We start from the raw sequence: 20,211 nt of genomic DNA, 5'->3' as shown, positions 1-20,211 counted from the left end.
CCCGGTCTCCGGGGTCAGTCTGATCTTCAGTTATGAGGAGCTGACTTTTGGGCTTGCAGTTTGCCCACCCATACCCAAATGGAGCCTTCAATGTGACAAAATGGGGCAGACGGGTCATAAGGTCAGCATACATCTCAGTACAAGTGAGAAACCCCACACCTCAAGCATAATGTTAACCTTCCAAAGAGCTAAAAGTAACACATACCCCGCTCTTCAAACCCCCTCTGGATGCCCCGGGACCAGTAATACATAACCGCCGCCGGCAATGATGGACTCTATAGAGAAGGGGGATTTTTTATTTTACCGGTGGGAGGTGAGTTTCCTAACAGATGGGCTACTTCGCATTGTGCTCTGCGCGGTCCCTTTAAGAGTTTAGTTGCTATCCAAACAGAAGTAAACACAGCGAGCCATTAGGGAAGCCGAAGAGTTCGAAGGGGGCGTGGCCAGCGTTAGCACGGGGGCGGGAATAGAGTTTTACAACGTCCAGCGTTCCATGAATGGGAGGGGTCGGTGGGCGGGGATAGAACGTTACTACTGCTAAAGGTTCATCGAGTGGGCGTGGCCAGAAAGGAGATGTTTGCAGCTGGAGGGCGGAGCCAAAAGTCCAAGGGACTCGGGGCTGAAATGTGATGGATCTGAGAAGCTGATCTCAGACTTGCACCAAACTTAACAAGAGTCAAAGCAGGAGAAGCGGGGGGATCAGTGAGCGCAGGGAAAGAGGGGGATCAGTGAGCGCAGGGAAGAGCAAGAGGGGGATCAGTGAGCACTAGGAGAGAGGGGGATAAGTGAGCACCAGGAGAGAGGGGAATCAGTGAGCACCAGGAGAGAGGGGGATCAGTAAGCACCAGGAGAGAGGGGGATCAGTGAGCACCGGGGACTGGCTCACTGCACTCCCGGCACACACAGCATAAGCTTTGCTGCAAGCTACACACGATGAGTCCTGCTGCTGGAGCAGGCGTGGAGGGGCTCTGCTAACTTTACATGGTGGACCAACTGTGTGGATCTAATGCAAAGACAGCTAGACTAAGGAGGATCTATCGTGGAGTTTGTGGCCCCCGGGAGCAGAGCCGTGACAGGTAAGTGTCCCTCACAGATGAAACTATGGGAACTTGCCTGTGGAGTCAGGAGGACCTGACATGGTGATCACAAGGGAGATCCAGTGCAGAAGGCGGGCACTGCTGGGCATAGCACCCGGGGAGGCTGCCCACACACCACCCATGTCACAAAGCTCGGGGGGGCAAAAGCTTCGGCACAGAAATGGTTAATCACTTAGAGCAGAAGTGCTAGGTGCTGTGCGACATTTGCTCTGTACCTGCTTATTACTAATCACCTGAGAGGGGAGGACAGGAGACCAAGGGAGGGCGCAGCAGACTGAAGAGAAAGTGACTGCCACAGCTATGTGACCTGCCATATAATAGTAATATGGGGGCTCTGCCATCAGCAGCTACACAGACTGTGGTGGGTGTCCAGTGACTGTAGTACTACAGCTCCCAGCATGCTCCAACAACATCCAAAGTATAAGGAAGATTAAAAGTGTAGTTCCACCAGGGGACACATCAATAGAGTAGGATGATGGATGGAGAGATTAGATAGAAATAGATAGATCATGGACATTTTATATGGATAGATATGAGAGCTGTGATAGATAATTGATTTTAGATAAATACTGAGTGTATATGAGATGGATACCTAAATGCACAGCAATATAGAATATTGATACAAATATAGCTTTTAGATGTATATAAAAAAAATAGAAAGACGAAAGAAAGAACGATAAATCGATAGATATGAGAAAGTCAGACATAGATATCAGTCAGATATATGGATATAAGATAGATAGAAGAGTTAGATGCGATGAATAAGATAGAATTGTGGTTTTGCTACCAGTTTCTGAAAAATTACAAAATCAGCTCTGCTACATCTGTGTAAATGATAACATCATGACTCGCCTGATATTATATCCAGTATGTTGTGTGCGGGGTTCTCAGCAGAGACCCGTATACTCAGATCCACTTTGAATATATTTGAATATGTAATAAATATATTTTACAACAAGCAATCTGAGAAAATTACTGTAATAATGTATTGCTGGTTATATGTTACTTTTAAGTCCATATGCACCTTCCAGCTGCTCAGGTGCTGTATGTGCTATTACCTGACTGTACATATATCCGTGTAGACGCATTGTCACCAGGTCTCCTCAGTAATACAATCTGTATTGGTTATGAGTGATACGATAGTAAATGGCATATCTGACTAGGAGACATCGTGCTTTACACCAGGACCTATTATAGATTATATTGATTATTATAAATATGTGTGTATAGATCTGGGTGTGCGTGTGCATATATGTATTTATGTATATACGTGTGTATATAATGTATATATATTTATAATGTGTGTATAATCTATGTGTGTGTATATATGTTTATGTGAAAGAATATCTGTAAAAGTTGCTCCTAACCTCCGCAGTGTGATGAGGGGGCATCCTGTAATGAAGTGACATATTAGTGTGTATCCTGTGTTTCATGTTCTATGGAAAATGAGATTGGTTAGACTAGATTGGGTTCGTGTTGCTTTTATTAATAATAACACATGGTGCCTGCTATGGATTATATGATGAGCACAGCTCCTGACTGCTGCAGCTTTCTGTTCATATCTGCCCAGAATTATTATTAGAAAGACGATCATTATTGTCACCACAACCAAATCTGAACGACCGGAATATGTAGATTGTCCTGCCCCATAAAATTTATTAATCTATAAGTGTATATAATATGTGTGCCTATACCGTGTATATGTGTATATAATATGTGTGTATATGTGTATATAATATGTGTGTGTATATAATATGTGTGTATATGTGTATATAATATATGTGTGTATATGTGTATATAATATGTGTATATGTGTATATAATATGTGTGTATATATGTGTATATAATATGTGTATATAATATGTGTGTGTATATGTGTATATAATATGTGTGTATATGTGTATATAATATGTGTGCGTATACGTGTATATAATATGTGTGTATATGTGTATATAATATGTGTGTATATACGTGTATATGTGTATATAATATGTGTGTATATGTGTATATAATATGTATGTGTATATGTGTATATAATATGTGTGTATATGTGTATATAATATGTGTGGTTGTTAGGATCCCCCCCCCCCCCCAAAAAAAAACTGGTTCTCACGATAAAAGTAAAAGTAGAAAAACGAGGGAAATCATTAAGAAATATAAAAAATGCACAAATCACGAATTACTATGTGTGCTCATATAGTCTAAGTAACCATATACTCATCTAGTGTATATAGAGATATATAGTCATAGAATAATTTATCGCATATGTGCTCACAGGGACAGATCATGTTTTATCAGCGCTGTGTTCCTTCCCGTTGATAATAATAACTATAATACACGTTTTACTTCTGACATTTTTATTTTACATTTAGAATTTAAAGTTATTTTCTCTATGTACCATACATAGGGTAGAATATTATTCACAGGTTATGGTAGCCGATAATAGTAAAACATTGTTCATTTATTATCTATCTAATATCTATATATCTAATATCTATTTCCAATATTTATCTGTCTATTTATATACCAGTCTAATATCTATTGATCTATCTAATCTCTCAATCCATCATCTTATTCTATTGGTGTGCTTCCCCTGGTGGAACTACAGGTCTAAGCTTCCTTATACTTGCTGTCTTGTTAGAGCATGCTGGAAGCTGTAGTACTACAGTAACTGGACATCCACCACAGTTTGTCTATATGGATTGCTGAGGATGATGGCAGAGCCCCTGGGTGCATGTGGGGTGCAGGCGTCCCTGATAATTGATAGCTGGGTGGATGTAGCAGTGACAGGCTCCCTCCTGTGTGGCTTTCTATTCAAGGACCATCTGGAAGGGATCTGATGTAAAGTGGATTTATTTAGAACCTGCAGTGCTGGAGGAAAGTGTGTCCTTTCTCTCTCTGAATTGCCTTGATGAATGAGTTGCTGTTGGATGAAGAGAAATAGGTGGGCTTCATCTCCTCTCTTTCATGTAAACTCCTCCTTTTCCTCACTTTGGACTTTATATTAACCCATAATCAACCACAAGTGATCACAGGATCATCCCCTGCCATATAGGAATCTGCAGGCTCTTCCAGTGGTAATACTATTATGTATAACTAGTTGAGTGCTCTCATTAAGAGAAACAAAATAAGAGTATTGCAGGTTTGATACCTTTTAATGGCTAACAAAACTATTATGTATATACATACTGCACAAGGTCTCTGTAGGGTTTAAGATCTGGATATTTAAGTGTCTCTATGTATTTATTTATTTGTGTTTATTACAGTTTTACAAACCAGAATTTTTAATTGTCACTTATTACTTTATGTGATTGTAGAGTACAGCAAATAGGCAAGGTGGCAGCCTCCAGCTGTGGATAAAACAGTCCAAGGAGGGCCAGCTACAACCTGCCTATGCCTTGTGTCTATACAGTGTAGTGGCTGGTTTATAGACTTCCCCCTACAAATCATCTCTTAGTTGTCTGGCACAGACTCCTCGTACTCTTCATTACAGTCTGAGCCCAAGAAGCAGAGGCTCATCCTTTTGTTTCTAATTAGGAGAGGTGAAGCCCTTTGGAAAACATTGTTCTGGAGACCATCGCTCACCATATTAATACAGCCAAATGAATTCTTCCCATGTCTTGAATCACTTAAAAAAAAATAATATGTGAGGAAATGAAATACACATTGTGAATAATTCTATATTTTCTCTTTTTTTTCTCTTCTTCCTTAGAAACAGCCTGTGGTGTGAGCAGCCTTTCCCTGGAGCTGTTCCATTCCACAGTACAAGGTGCTGGGTTCTGTGATTTGGAATAGTTTGAAAGATGGGTAGCAAGGCCCTGCCAGCTCCAATTCCCCTGCACCCTTCCCTACAACTCACCAACTACTCCTTCCTACAAGCAGTCAATACCTTTCCAGCAGCTGTGGACCATCTACAGGGACTTTATGGACTAAGTGCTGTACAGACTATGCATATGAATCACTGGACTTTGGGTTATCCAAATGTACATGGGATCACAAGGTCCACCATCACTGAGATGGCAGCTGCTCAAGGCTTGATGGATGCCAGATTCTCCTTCCCCGCATTACCCTTTGCCACTCATCTCTTTCACCCCAAACAGGGCACCATAGCCCACATGATCCCAGCCTTGCACAAGGACAGGCCTAGGTTTGACTTTGCCAACTTGGCCATTGCTGCAACCCAAGAGGACCCACCTAAGATAGGAGACCTTTCCAAACTAAGCCCAGGGTTGGGTAGTCCTATTTCAGAGATCAGCAAATTGTCTCCAGACCGAAAACCTTCCAGAGGAAGGCTACCATCTAAAACGAAAAAAGAATTTATTTGCAAGTTTTGTGGAAGACACTTTACCAAGTCCTACAATTTACTTATCCATGAAAGAACCCACACAGATGAACGACCCTACACCTGTGACATCTGCCACAAGGCCTTTAGAAGACAGGACCATTTGAGAGACCACAGGTACTGTCAAAGAACCACTGTCATCATATCTGTATGTGTTTATTGATAAAGAAGATATTTTCTGGAGTCTATGAGTATATATGTAACACCCCACAACCTACTGAGAGCCTCCACATGAGTGTACACTGCTTATGCCCCTTGGGTATACCCTCAACAGGGTTGGACTGTGGTTCCTTTGGCCCACTAGAGGAAATTATTTTTGGGGTCCAAACCCTGTATCATCTATAAAGTCTAAACAGATTGTGTTTGAAAGAAATAGACCCTACCTAGTAGCAAGTTATTGGCTCCAAAGGCAACTCCAAATGTTTTTCTATCCTCCTGGACCTTCTGGGTCCACCTGAGGATCCTCTGGTACTCCGGTGGGCCAGTCTGATGCTGAAACTCAACTTTAAGCCATTTACTAAAGTTATTTATAGACCAAAGTTCATTTATGGGAAACCCAACGTTTTTAGGTTCCTTGTTATGATGAGTATAGATAGATTAGGATGATGGCATCATTCATCTATACATGATCTACAAGCGACAATGAATTATGGCTGAAATCTATATTCTACCTGAATCCCATGTCTTTCTTCCAACACTATGAATTAGTTTTTTGTTCCTTTTGTGCCAGGAAGTTCTTCCCCCATAGTGAAATATGACATATGATGTGGGCGTCATTGTGCTACTTATTGGAGTGGTAAATCTCTCATTTTAGCCAGGGCTAAATAAATATTCTATGCAACAAGCTGATTTATGCAGCTTTATTGCCCAGGTGAAGTGAAATTGTTGCAGTAACCTCACACTGAGAATGTATTTACAGGAGCTATTAAGATAAGGCCTTGTGTGAAGGTCGTTGTTCTCCCACAGATAATAGCAGGACAATGTATACTGTTTGCCTGTCACACTCCTGCATTATAATCTCTTAGCACGGAGCAATCAGTCTTTGATCAGGATCACTGATCTGTTTTCAAATGACCCACTCTGTGAACCCAGATCAGCATGGCACACAGTACTATCTCAGGCAGATAGAGTTGTGTAGGCCCCTGTGGTGGCTGCTGTGTGTGTTCATAGAGATGGAAGGTAGATTCCACCATTTAATTTTTTTTTTCTCTCTCTTTCTCTCCACCAGATATATCCATTCCAAAGAAAAACCCTTCAAATGTCAGGAGTGTGGAAAGGGATTCTGTCAATCGAGGACCCTGGCGGTGCACAAAACCTTGCACATGCAGGTATAAGGATGACATAATGTACAAAAACATAAGACACAGGTTAGGCTACATTCGCACGACAGTGAAAAATGTTCTAGAGCCATTGTATGTATTATTGAAGTCAATGGCTCTATTCACAGGGCCATTTTTTTAACGACCCATGGAAAACGGCCATCAGAAAATAGGACATATCCTAGACCAACAGCCACCACATAATTGAAGGGGATAATTTTTGAAGGCCATTTTTTAGAACTCATCACTTAAAAAAAAAAGTCTGTTAAAAACGGTTTTGCCTTTTGTCAGATGTTTCTTTACACAGTGGTGTGAATGGACCCTTACAGCCCATAGCGGCCAATTGGATATAAGCATTATCTATTACATGCTAGTATATGACATCATTATTTCCTATAGGCAATAATATCAACACATGTTATTCCACCAATGCTATATGTTACTGACAACTATATTACATATTTTTTACATATTTCCTACCTATAAGTGAATTCTGCAAATAAAATTTGAATGCATTTTCCTTTGGAAATTGTCTAAACATTTAATTTCCATCCTTCATCCCTACTACAGTCAACAAATTGTATGGCTAATATAGGACTTTAAAAAAAAACAACAACAACAACAATATCTACTTTCCTCTAATATAAACTAAAACATAATTTTCTAGACTAATAAAAGTAATAATTTCTAAATAATTTCATGTGTATGTTTTTTTTAATTGTGATTATTGCCTCTCCTTTCCCCACTACCTGCTGTAGTATAGCATTAGGTCTGGTTTACTTTACATATATACATATGTATGACAGACATTTTTTTTTATTTATTTCAAGATTACTTTTTTTCTCTAGATGAATAAAAAAGTAATTGTAAATAATTTCAAATATCTTTTTAATCATGTGATTATTGCCTCTTCTTCCCCCTCCTCTTGCTGTAGAATAGCATTAGGTCTGGTTTACTTTACCTATAGACATTTATTTCAAGATTATTATTATTATTTTAGATATGAATAAAAATAATCATTTGTAAATAATTTCAACTATATTTTTAATCATTTGATCATTTCCTCTCCTTCCCCTCCACCTGCTGTAGAATAGCATTAGGTCTGGTTTACTTTACCTAGACATTATTGATTTATTTCAAGATTTTGTTTTTCAAGTTAAAATCCAAATCCCCCCCCCCCCCCTACATAAATAAAAAATATTTTTGAATATATCTGATCATGATTTAATGTGCCATCCATACCCTTTGTTTCTAGATAATTGATGGGGTGGGATAATATTGTCTATGTTCATTAGCATGGCTATAGGGGGTGCAGAGGTGGCATTGGCACCCAGGCCCTGGTGTCTGAGGGTGCACAGGTGCCTCTGTAAGAAAACCCCAGTATGATAAATTTCACTTTCCAAATTGAGGGCCATGATACAGATTTTTACATTGGGGTCCAGGAACTTCCCTCCTAATCTGTTCCCTGTTACTGATTTTTCATGTCTACTAATTCACTAACCTACTGGACATGAAATGTATTTCATGGACTGTACTTAAATCAGGGGCACCCTCTGACTGATACACTATAGACATGATATTGACATCATCAAATAGACAAGGAGAGATGGTGTGAAGGATTAATCCTTTGCTTGCTTCAAATCTGAACAGGAATCACCCCACAAATGCCCCACATGTGGAAGAACATTTAATCAAAGAAGTAACCTGAAAACTCACCTTCTTACCCATACAGACATCAAGCCCTACAATTGTGAGCAGTGCGGGAAAGTATTCAGGAGAAACTGCGACCTTCGGAGACACAGCCTAACCCACAGCCCCAGGCAGGACTACTAGAGTGGGACAACCCCCCCAAGCACCTACCTAACTACCCACACCCCTGGCCTTACACCCCAGTACCCCAGCATAGGGGAGGAGACATTGCTTGCACCCAAAGACTTGCCTTTATGGACTGGACTTTACAACTCTGCATCCAACCAGCCTCCACTTCTTGTACAGATATAAAGCTCATTTTAGAGCTGTGTAAATATTTTTTTTTTATTAATAATATTTTCAAGTTTTATGCACAATGGGACAGATTTTTTTTTGTGGCTCTGGAGAAAATACCATAAAAGTGTATTTCAAAAATAAAAGTCTAATGTTTTTCAAGATTTTATTCTGTATTTATTGCATGATGAGATGACTGCTGGTGAGGTGTGAAGCAGGTTTTTGGACCTAACTTTTTAGGTAAGTGGTTGTTTCTTGTAGTTTTGTCATAGCAGGATAGTGGGAAGCATAGAGTCATCACTGTCTTGGGATTTTGTAGTTGAGCAAGGCAACAAAAGTGATCTGTGCCAGATTGTAATAAATTAGTCTAAAAATCTCACAAAGATTTTTTTAAAGATTAAAAATGGAAATAGATAAAGATAAAGTAAATAAATAAATGTAATACATGTAGAATTTGAATATGAAACAAAACATAATAAAATAAATACATAAAATAAAAATGTGAATGTAATAAAAAAATAAATACCTAGAATTAAACTTGAAATAGATATATATATATAGAATAAAAATGAAATGAAATAAAAAATAGGAAAAAACAAATACATAGAATAAAAGTAGAAATAGAATTGTAACAAAAACAATAAAATAAATATGCAGAATAAAACGGAAATAGAGTAAAATAAAAAACAATAAAATAAATATGCAGAATAAAAATAGAAATAGAATAAAAATGAATACACCGAATATAAACGGAAATAGACTTAAAATAGAACAAAATAAATACATAGAATAAAGATAATAATTAGCAAGTAGTAAATAATCAGCATTTATATGGACTAATCAAATTGTATACTAATTATAATTCAGCCTAAACTTTGCTGGGATGCTGGGAACTGTAGTACTAGGAGAGGTTAGCTACTGATTGTAGTAGACATTTTCATACAAACCTTTCCTTTTGTGCTCTTTTATAGTGAAATGTTACACATTCTTGTACAGATTGATATAAAATGTATCAAGCCTTCACCCTCCCCCTCCTCTTCCTCCTCCTTCTATACAAGCTCTGATGACATTAACAGAGAGATATTATACTGAAATACTAGACGCCTCCAACATGGAGATTTCATTTCCACTACTTTGCAGAACACGTTTTATTTATTCCCTCTGGAACTTCTTCTATTAGCCACTTCATTTATGAAACACATACAGAAATCCAGTGATATTCTGCGAGCCATGGACAGGTTCATTAACACCAGTATTAATTATAAGGGACTGAAATAATATACTGGTTAAGGGGCTGGAGGTGAATAGAAGGCGCCAACAATCTTTTCTCCATTATTTGCTGATATTATTTTGTATGTTTCATGTTATGCAGTGTTTAAGTACCAAAAGTCGTTTTAGAGCAAAGTAAGACTAAATACATTCAGACCATTTTTTCTACTTGGAATTCGATTTTAGTTGCATCAGAATAGATAGACAGATAGATATAGATGATTGATAGATAGATAGATAGATAGATAGATAGATAGATATGAAAATTATATTAAGTCATAATAATAATAATAATTAAATAATATTGGTAACACTATAAATGCCTAAAGCAAAGAGTTCCGGTAAAAGGGAACACTAAATGCAGGAATTGATCATTTATTTCCAGTACCTCCATATTCCTATATTTTCGGTACTCTTTGTTATAGTTCTTTCAACATAAATACACTTTAAGATTGACTAATATATATATAATTTAATATAATTATTTATTGTCAGTTTTATTTTGCATTTCCTTATTACAGGCTGAAGAATTCATTAATACTGTGCTAAGAAGAAACATAATAGTTCATTGCAGTCGGTTGTTGAGGAGCCAGTTATTCCCATCCCGGATTACCAAACTGATAAAACAAACCCAATATTTGCCGTATAAACGTATGTACAGAGCAATAACCGCACTGCAGTGTGAGCGGCTGCACATTTCCTCCATATGTTTAAAGGCAGTACAGACATTGCTTTCCTAGAAAAAAATTGTCATTGCAGAAATTATACAATATAATTTAAATGTATGTTAAATGCGGATTTTCTAAATTATCGATTCAAAACATAAAACTAGATTTATAGCAGACACTAAATCCATAAAAAAAATCCCAATAAAATAGTAATTCTGAAAATGCCTCAAAATAATATATTTAAGTGTAAATATGGTTAAAGCTCCAGGTGAGGACGTGTTATCATCCTGGCTCCAGCAATCTGCAGGACACCGCTGCTTCCATTCACAAGCTATTTTTGCTACCGAAAAATAAGAAGTTGTTAAAAAACCTTCCAGGAGAGGTCACAGCACCATCACCTCGGGCAGGATGAGTCCCGATAGTTGCCTTGTAGTGAATGAACGGACGGACAGACATTATACACTGATATGGCAGCAGATGGTGAATCCCCAGATAATGTGCACTTGGGGCAGGTCCAGGGATCTTGGAGGCTGAAGAGACTGGATCATATGGGGGTCATTCTGACACTGAATAGTGAGGGGTTCTATATAATATATATATCAAAGATGGTGTTTTTTTTATGACATTGCAATTGAGGCAAACATGATTTAAACTGTATATCTATCTATCTATCTATCTATCTCATATCTATCTATCTATCTATCTATCTATCTATTTTCTATCTATCTCTATCTATCTATTTCTATCTATCTATCTCATATCTATCTATTTTCTATCTATCTATCTCTATCTATCTATCTATTATGTATCTATCTATCTATCTATCTATCTATTATGTATCTCTATCTATCTATCTATCTATCTATCTATCTATCTATCAATTATCTATCTTTCTATTCTACCTATTATCTATCTACCTATCTATATAAAAATTATCTATCTAATATCTATCTATCTATCTATCTATCTATCTATCTATCTATCTATCTATCTATCATTTCTCATAGACACAGCAGTACATATTAGGCTCTATTCACACCCTCACTTGGGCACACAATATCAGGATTATTGCCTGAAAAAACTGAAGTATTTACTGTAGCATACCAAAAGGTTTCCTTCTGGCAGACATGTATGAAAAGTGTATATTTTTGTCACAGGTCTGATGGGCTTACATCTGGATACCCTACTAAATAATCAATGCCAGACAGATCCAGAGATATATCTGCCTATTTCTCCTCAATGTATTTTGGATTTGCCTTCCTTTAATAATATGGTGCCAGAATACTCATCCAGATGGTTAATGGGTAGAAGGTGGCAGTGGTCAGTCACCTTCCATAAACAATTTTACTTCTTCTGTAGGAATAAAGAAGATTTGTAGATATGTCTTTGCTTTTTTACAACCTGCAACTGTATATTACACCTGGTACTCTGGTCTATGCCTTTGCTATCCTTAGGCTGGATTTACCTGAAGACAAGGAAGGAGTATATCTGCTTTGGGTCACTCCAGGCTGGTTTATACTGGGAAACCATATGCTCCTTATATCAGCCCCCGTTATTACATTGCCTAGATCGCCCATTGCTAATGTCTTTATTTTCCATTACTAAGGCCCTTTTTCACACGGGCGCAAGTTCTGTGCGGGTGCAATACGTGAGGTGAACGCATTGCACCCGCACTGAATCCGGACCCATTCACTTCAATGGGGCTGTTCAGATGAGCAGTGATTTTCACGCATCACTTGTGCGATGCGTGAAAATCGCAGCATGTTCTATATTCAGCGTTTTTCACGCAACGCAGACCCCATAGAAATGAATAGGGCTGCGTGAAAATTGCATAGCATCCGCAAGCAAGTGCGGATGCGGTGCGATTTTCACGCATGGTTGCTAGGAGATGATGTTAGTAAATTGATTAAAGTCAATTTACTGTATTATTTTCCCTTATGACATGGTTATAAGGGTAAATAATAGGATTCTTAATACAGAATGAATAATAAAATGTGGCTTGAGGGGTTAAAAAAATATATATATTAACTCACCTCATCCACTTGATCGGCAGCCGACATCGGCTTCTTTCTTCTTCTTTCAGGACCTGCAAAAGGACCTTTGATGACGTAATCGCCGTCAGTGCAGGTCCTGCTGAATGAAGATAGAAGGATCTTGCATCTTCATTCAGCAGGACCTGCGCTGGCGTCACCGCGCTTAGCACGTGGGGAGCGCGATTACGTCATCAAAGGTCCTTTTGCAGGTCCTGAAAGAAGAAGAAAGAAGACGATGCCGGCTGCACGTTCAAGTGGATGAGGTGAGTTATGGTTTTATTATTTTTTAACCCTCAATTGACATTATACTTTGCATTCTGTATTAAAGAATGCTATTATTTTCCATGTTATAATGGAAAATAATAAAATCTACCAAACCCAAACTTCAGTGAAGAAGTCCGGGTTCGGGTCTGGGTACCAGAGTCAGTTTTTTCTCACGCGCGTGCAAAATGCAACCTAACTGGTTGTCATGGGCAATTACTCCACATTCCCTGTACATCGGTTCTGATAAGTTTCTTACGTTACACTTTTCTATTTATAGTAATAGGACACTGACTAATAAAAAAAAAACACAAACTCTCCATTTTTTTTTCTAAGTGCAGAATGCAGATCCTTTCAAAGTCACTGCGCGTCTCATAAACAAACGGATTAATCATTACTATGGGAGAACAGTACACACATCTCCCGAGGATCCCAGCCCAGTATGTGTCTCCTAGTGAATTATGCTTCATGACTCATCAGATTGTAGTCTTGTAAATATAACCCAAAAGATCTGTTTAGTACCTTTTACAAAACAACACTTTTTAAAGGGAGTGTGCCATCTATCATTTTTTTTTTCGACCAGATAAAACTGGTCCCTTTTTTTCTAATCTGCTTTTATTTTTTCATTGTAGATTTGATTTATTCGAGTTTCTGAATATGATTACGAGGGCGGCCATCTTGCCTGAGCTATTGTTAACAGCACTTAGAGACATCCTTTTATAGCAGCCACCATGGGGCATAGACACAATGGACAGGAGGGGACCTCATTGACTTCTATGGGAGAGTTTCTAGGCACGCTCTGTGACCTGTGCAGAGGTCATTGTACAAGGAAGGGGTAGATAAGCTTTGATAATCACCTATTGTGAATGGGGGATCCTGTCTTATCTAGACATAGGCATTATCTATCATTGTGATCTGGCCTATAATGATAATGAGATGACTGCTGAAAAGTGATTTGTACAGAACAAGACGTGGTGTCTATTATTAGGCTTAGTGGCCAGTGCAAAAACTTAAAAATAAATAAATAAAATGTATCTAGATAGTGAAGTGAAAACTCACAGTACAGACTGTAACCCGTCAGAGGGTGATATAAGTCGTGATGGTCTAATGAGGTTAAGTATAAGCACAGATGACCATCCTTTAAAACTTAGCCTTTATTAATAATAAAAAAATAAAAAAAAGCACATAAGATACCCCTAATAGACCAATAAAAACAAAGCAAAAAACAAAAGAAAATTACTCTTGTGAAAGATACAATCCTCACAATGGTGGGCAAAATAATGGCAGGGATTCGTATGATGAATGATATTTGGGGCACTGTCCCTAAAGATGACCCTCTCTGCATTCTGCCTTGCCTAGAACGGAATAGCTGCCCCGATAGGGGCGATCCCGTATCAGGAACCTCCTGGACGCCCTAGGATGGCCCTGATCGGGGTGTATAGAACAAGCTACGGTTAGCTAGTCTAGACTTTACCAAATAAAAATAATAAAGAGTGACACAAATAAGTGCATATCAACTCCCATCAGCAAGGGATGAGTCACATGATAGCTTGGAAAAATACCACAGTTATTGAGTGATGGTGTTCTGGAAAGTGTGAGATTCACACGTCCCTGTCCCAACGCGTTTCGCCCAAACACTTGGGGGGCTCATCAGGGGACACTAAAAAAGATTGTGGAGGTATAGTTCATGTTAAAGCAAATATCAAGCAGTGTGGATTATAGATAGTTATGTGGAAAATTAAAAATAACAAAAACATTTTTGTAAAACAATATGTTTAAAACCTGATCGAAACAGTAGGTTATTTTCTGCTGACACATTCCCTATTTAACAGCTAGCTTGGACAGTGTAGGCCACAGACAGACCCATGTTCTATCTCCTACAGGGGGCCCCTTTAAAGACACATTGTGGCATATGCTGCTGCTTACAAACAATGCATCTATGGCCATGCAGCTGAAACAAGATTCCCCCCCATACATTACATTACCAGATTTATTTTGTTTCTCATGGCTTCACATAGAACCTGTGTGAAAAAAAATATATCACCATGTGTCTCCCTTTAAAAATCGGAGACCCTTGATGTAATTCCACACAAAACCTATGGACAGACATGGCCCCATTTATGGAAGAAAGCAGCCATGTATGTTTTACTAATGCTGTACAGCAAAGCAAAGTGCGCCATTATAAGAAGCCGGAATCAGCCATCTGGTCTATACATTTCATTCTGAAACCTGAGTAATGACTGAAGGATCTAACATAGTGGATTACATTTTCAACAGATTATCTGTCAGGGGATGTTTTTTGGCTGCTTAGGGCGCCTTCACATGCGGCAGATTTTGTTGCGGATAATTTTCCGCATCAGTTCCATTCACCTGAATGTGGATCTGCAGAAATCCATGTGCTTCCATGTTCTATTGAAATGAATGGAGCTGATTTTCCTACAAACAAAATCTGATGCGTGTGAAGGCACCCTTAAATTTTTATATTTATCTAAATAAAAGCAAAAATAAATACATTTTTTATATATATATATATATATATATATACAGTACAGACCAAAAGTTTGGACACACCTTCTCATTCAAAGAGTTTTCTTTATTTTCATGACTTTGAAAATTGTAGATTCACACTGAAGGCATCAAAACTATGAATTAACACATGTGGAATTATATACATAACAAAAAAATGTGAAACAACTGAAAATATGTCATATTCTAGGTTCTTCAAAGTATCCACCTTTTGCTTTGATTACTGCTTTGCACACTCTTGGCATTCTCTTGATGAGCTTCAAGAGGTAGTCACCTGAAATGGTCTTCCAACAGTCTTGAAGGAGTTCCCAGAGATGCTTAGCACTTGTTGGCCCTTTTGCCTTCACTCTGCGATCCAGCTCACCCCAAACCATCTCGATTGGGTTCAGGTCCGGTGACTGTGGAGGCCAGGTCATCTGGCGCAGCACCCCATCACTCTCCTTCATGGTCAAATAGCCCTTACACAGCCTGGAGGTTTGCTTGGGGTCATTGTCCTGTTGAAAAATAAATTATGGTCCAACTAAACGCAAACCGGATGGAATAGCATGCCGCTGCAAGATGCTGTGGTAGCCATGCTGGTTTAGTATGCCTTTTTGAATAAATCCACAACAGTGTCACCAGCAAAGCACCCCCACACCATCACACCTCCTCCTCCATGCTTCACGGTGGGAACCAGGCATGTAGAGTCCATCCGTTCACCTTTTCTGCGTCGCACAAAGACACGGTGGTTGGAACCAAAGATCTCAAATTTGGACTCATCAGACCAAAGCACAGATTTCCACTGGTCTAATGTCCATTCCTTGTGTTCTTTAGCCCAAACAAGTCTCTTCTGCTTGTTGCCTGTCCTTAGCAGTGGTTTCCTAGCAGATATTCTACCATGAAGGCCTGATTCACACAGTCTCCTCTTAACAGTTGTTCTAGAGATGTGTCTGCTGCTAGAACTCTGTGTGGCATTGACCTGGTCTCTAATCTGAGCTGCTGTTAACCTGCGATTTCTGAGGCTGGTGACTCGGATGAACTTATCCTCCGCAGCAGAGGTGACTCTTGGTCTTCCTTTCCTGGGGCGGTCCGCATGTGAGCCAGTTTCTTTGTAGCGCTTGATGGTTTTTGTGACTGCACTTGGGGACACTTTCAAAGTTTTCTCAATTTTTCAGACTGACTGACCTTCATTTCTTAAAGTAATGATGGCTACTCGTTTTTCTTTACTTAGCTGCTTTTTTCTTGCCATAATACAAATTCTAACAGTCTATTCAGTAGGACTATCAGCTGTGTATCCACCTGACTTCTCCACAACACAACTGATGGTCCCAACCCCATTTATAAGGCAAAAAATCCCACTTATTAAACCTGACAGGGCACACCTGTGAAGTGAAAACCATTTCAGGTGACTACCTCTTGAAGCTCAACAGGAGAATGCCAAGAGTGTGCAAAGCAGTATTCAAAGCAAAAGGTGGCTACTTTGAGGAACCTAGAATATGACATATTTTCAGTTGTTTCACACTTTTATGTTATGTATATAACTCCACATGTGTTAATTCATAGTTTTGATGCCTTCAGTGTGAATCTACAATTGTCATAGTCATGAAAATAAAGAAAACTCTTTGAATGAGAAAGTGTGTCCAAACTTTTGGTCTGTACTGTATATGTGTATAATTTCACAGGCTTCTTGATGCAGTGAATTTAAAACAGAGGAGAAGCTCAGGGCTCATGCACACGACCATATGTATTTTACGGTCATTAAAACACGGATCCCAAAAAAATAAATAAAAAAGATAACATCCATGTGATGTCTGTGTTACATCCGTCTGCAAAATGGAAAAGAATAGGACATGCTCTATTTTTTGGCGTAACGGACATGTGGACATACGGAAACGGAATGCACACTGAGTCATCTCCCTTTTTTTTGCAGACCCATTGAAATGAATGGTTCTGCATACGTGTAGCCAAGAAAATACAAAAACAAAATGGACACTGACAAAAAATAAATTTGCGTGCATTAGTCCTTATTTTGGTTTCCAAAACTTCATGCAGAAAATTGACCGTGTGGCCGTAGCCTTATTGTTGCAAGTTTTTCACACTAAAAAGCTGAAATTAAACAAAATAAAATGCAAATGATGTAGGTTTTTAGAAAACCCCATTCACACACTGCAGGAATTCAGTGCAGATTGTATATTTTTGGGCATTTTGCAGACAGTTGCACATTTGAAGCATGGTTTGTATGTGGCATGCAATTCGAAAGGGTGAAATGCAGAAGACTAGAATCAAATGTTTCGTTGTAGTTTTTGTGACATGTAGAGAACCACAGGTTGGAGGCCAGGGGTGATTAATGTCCCTTTACATGGGACTATTATCAGGCAAATTGTGAGGAACAAATATTTGCACCAACACCCATTACTGATAATTGGCCTGTGTAAAGATGGCGCACATCACCCTGTGAACGAGCAAAAACACTTGTTCATTGGGAGAAATCCTGGTTTATGCTGACACATAAATCATAATTTCTGGGCAGCAGATTGAGATGTATAAACTGCTATCTGCTGCCCAGAAACAATGAATGTCTATGAGGAAGAATGATTGCGGTAGTCATTCCTTGTCCCCATGCCATGGAGCTGATTGCTGCATGTAAATGACGAACAGGCAATTATCAGGAACTGAACAGTTCCTTCCGGATAATTTCTGGCTCAGTCGACACTTGTAAATGCACCATTAGATTCAAGACTGTACTGGGACAAGTCACAGAGCAAAGGATGATGGTACTACAAGTAAAGAATCAAATGTCAACATTGTCTCGGACCTCATGAATTGGACATTCAATTATTGATGCTTTTATAAAAAAAAAAATCTAGAAAACATTATAGTCAATAGAGTCGTCTGCATTGGCCAATTCCTTTTTTTAGCAGGCTTCTTGATAATAAGCTGATCACAGGGTGATCTAATGCTACAGTGATCAGCTGTGAGCTATGGGGTATCAGACAGCGCCCATATAATTCAATGGGCTACCAATTCAATTAATGGCCAAGACAGGCCCTCTGAAAAGAGAGACACATATGGTAGCCACTCCCCAATCTGGCTAATAGTTGAGGGCTTTGATTAGGAGACCCCCAGTAGCAACACAAAGTAGTAAGTATGTGTGAGGTGAAAAGAAAATTATAAATACAAAATCTGAAAAGTATAGCGTGCATTTGGATTCAGCCCCCTGTACTCTGGTATCCCTAAATAAAATCCAGTGTGACCAAATGCCTTCAGAAGACACCTAAATAGTACATAGAGTCCAACTGTGGGTAATGTTTTCTCAGTATAACTACAGCTGTTCTGTGAAGGCTTCAGAGGTTTGTTAGAAAAAAATTGTGATCAAACAGCATCATGAAAACCAAGGAACACACCAGACAGGTCAGGGATAAAGTTGTGGAGAAGTGTAAAGCAGGATTAGATCCTCAGTTTGCCACAAGCCATGTATGGGACACAGCAAACTTGTGGAAGGAGGTGCTTTGTTCAGATGAGACCAAAGTTGAACTTTTTGTCCTAAATGCAAGACGCTATGTGTGAATGAAAACTAACACTGCACATCACCCTGAGCACACCATCCCCACAGTGAAACATGGTGGTGGCAGCATCATGCTGTGGGGATGGTTTTCTTCAGCAGGGACAGGGAAGCTGGTCAGAGTTGATGGGAAGATGGATGGAGCTAAAAACAGGGCAATCCTGGAGGAAAACCTGTTAGAGGATGCAAAAGCCTTGAGACGGGAGAAGATTCACCTTCTAGCAGGACAACGACCCTGATACAGCCAGAGGTACAATTGAATGCTTTAGATAAAAGTGTATTCATGTGTTAGAATGGCCCAGTCAAAGTCCAGTCCTAAATTTCATTGAGAATCTGTGACAAGACATGAAAACTGCTAATCACAAACAGTCTCCGTCCACTCTGACTGAGCTTCAGCTATTTTGCAAAGAAGAACGGGCAAAAATGTCCACCTCTAAATGTGTAAAGCTTGTAGAGACATATCCCAAAAGACTTATAGCGATAATTGCAGCGAAAGGTGGTCCTACAAAGTATTGACTCAGGGGGGCTGAATACAAATGCACGTCACACTTTCTAAATGTTTATTTACTAAAAATGTTGAACATCGTGTATGATTTCCTTTTTACCTCACACATAACTTGCTACTTTGTGTTGGTCTCACACATAAAATACCAAGAAAATACATTCAAGTTTGTTGGTGTAACGTGAAAAAATGTGGAAAAGTTCAAGGGGTGTGAAAACTTTATCATGGCACTGTGTCTATCTATCTATCTAAATGAAAAATTCCACTCCCAAAGAAAGTAAATTAGTGTTCTTTATTCACCAATAGCGAAGTTTCAGCCCTCTTATTGGGACATTTCTCAAGCAGTGACCTGTCTATCTATCTATCTATCTATCTATCTATCTATCTATCTATCTATCTATTATCTATCTATTATTTAGCTATCAATTATCTATCTATCTATTGTGTATCTATCTATCTATATATCTGTTCCGCTCATGGTGTATCTCTGTCCTGTTCCACATCTCTGGGATGGAAATAGACAAGTTGATGAAAGAGCATGTTGTCACAGTCTGGTGTTGGCTTTCTATCTTCTTACGCCATACAGCAGGATGTCAGAGCTATCCCTTGGACATATTACAAGATACCGGCTCCTCGTGAAATATTTCACAGTCCTATAGTTCCAACTTGT

General features: G+C 38.9%; 1 protein-coding gene across 2 annotated transcripts; it reads left to right on the top strand.

The window, feature by feature from the left end:
- Positions 1-684: 684 nt before the first annotated feature.
- On the top strand, positions 685-8,905 carry OSR2 (odd-skipped related transciption factor 2). 2 transcript variants are annotated; one of them, XM_044294025.1, is made up of 4 exons: positions 685-1,076; positions 4,810-5,556; positions 6,668-6,767; positions 8,409-8,905. In XM_044294025.1, exons 2-4 carry the CDS (start codon positions 4,901-4,903, stop codon positions 8,589-8,591), a joined length of 939 nt encoding a protein of 312 aa, XP_044149960.1. In that variant the 5' UTR covers positions 685-1,076; positions 4,810-4,900; the 3' UTR covers positions 8,592-8,905. The 2 variants fall into 2 exon arrangements, with proteins under 2 accessions (XP_044149960.1, XP_044149961.1); XM_044294026.1 differs by having other exon boundaries at positions 687-1,076; positions 8,491-8,905.
- The last annotated feature ends 11,306 nt before the right edge of the window (positions 8,906-20,211 follow it).

The sequence above is a fragment of the Bufo gargarizans genome, chromosome 5, assembly GCF_014858855.1.
Source record: "Bufo gargarizans isolate SCDJY-AF-19 chromosome 5, ASM1485885v1, whole genome shotgun sequence".
NCBI classification, from domain to species: domain Eukaryota; kingdom Metazoa; phylum Chordata; class Amphibia; order Anura; family Bufonidae; genus Bufo; species Bufo gargarizans.
This window is presented reverse-complemented; position numbering and strand designations above follow the sequence as displayed.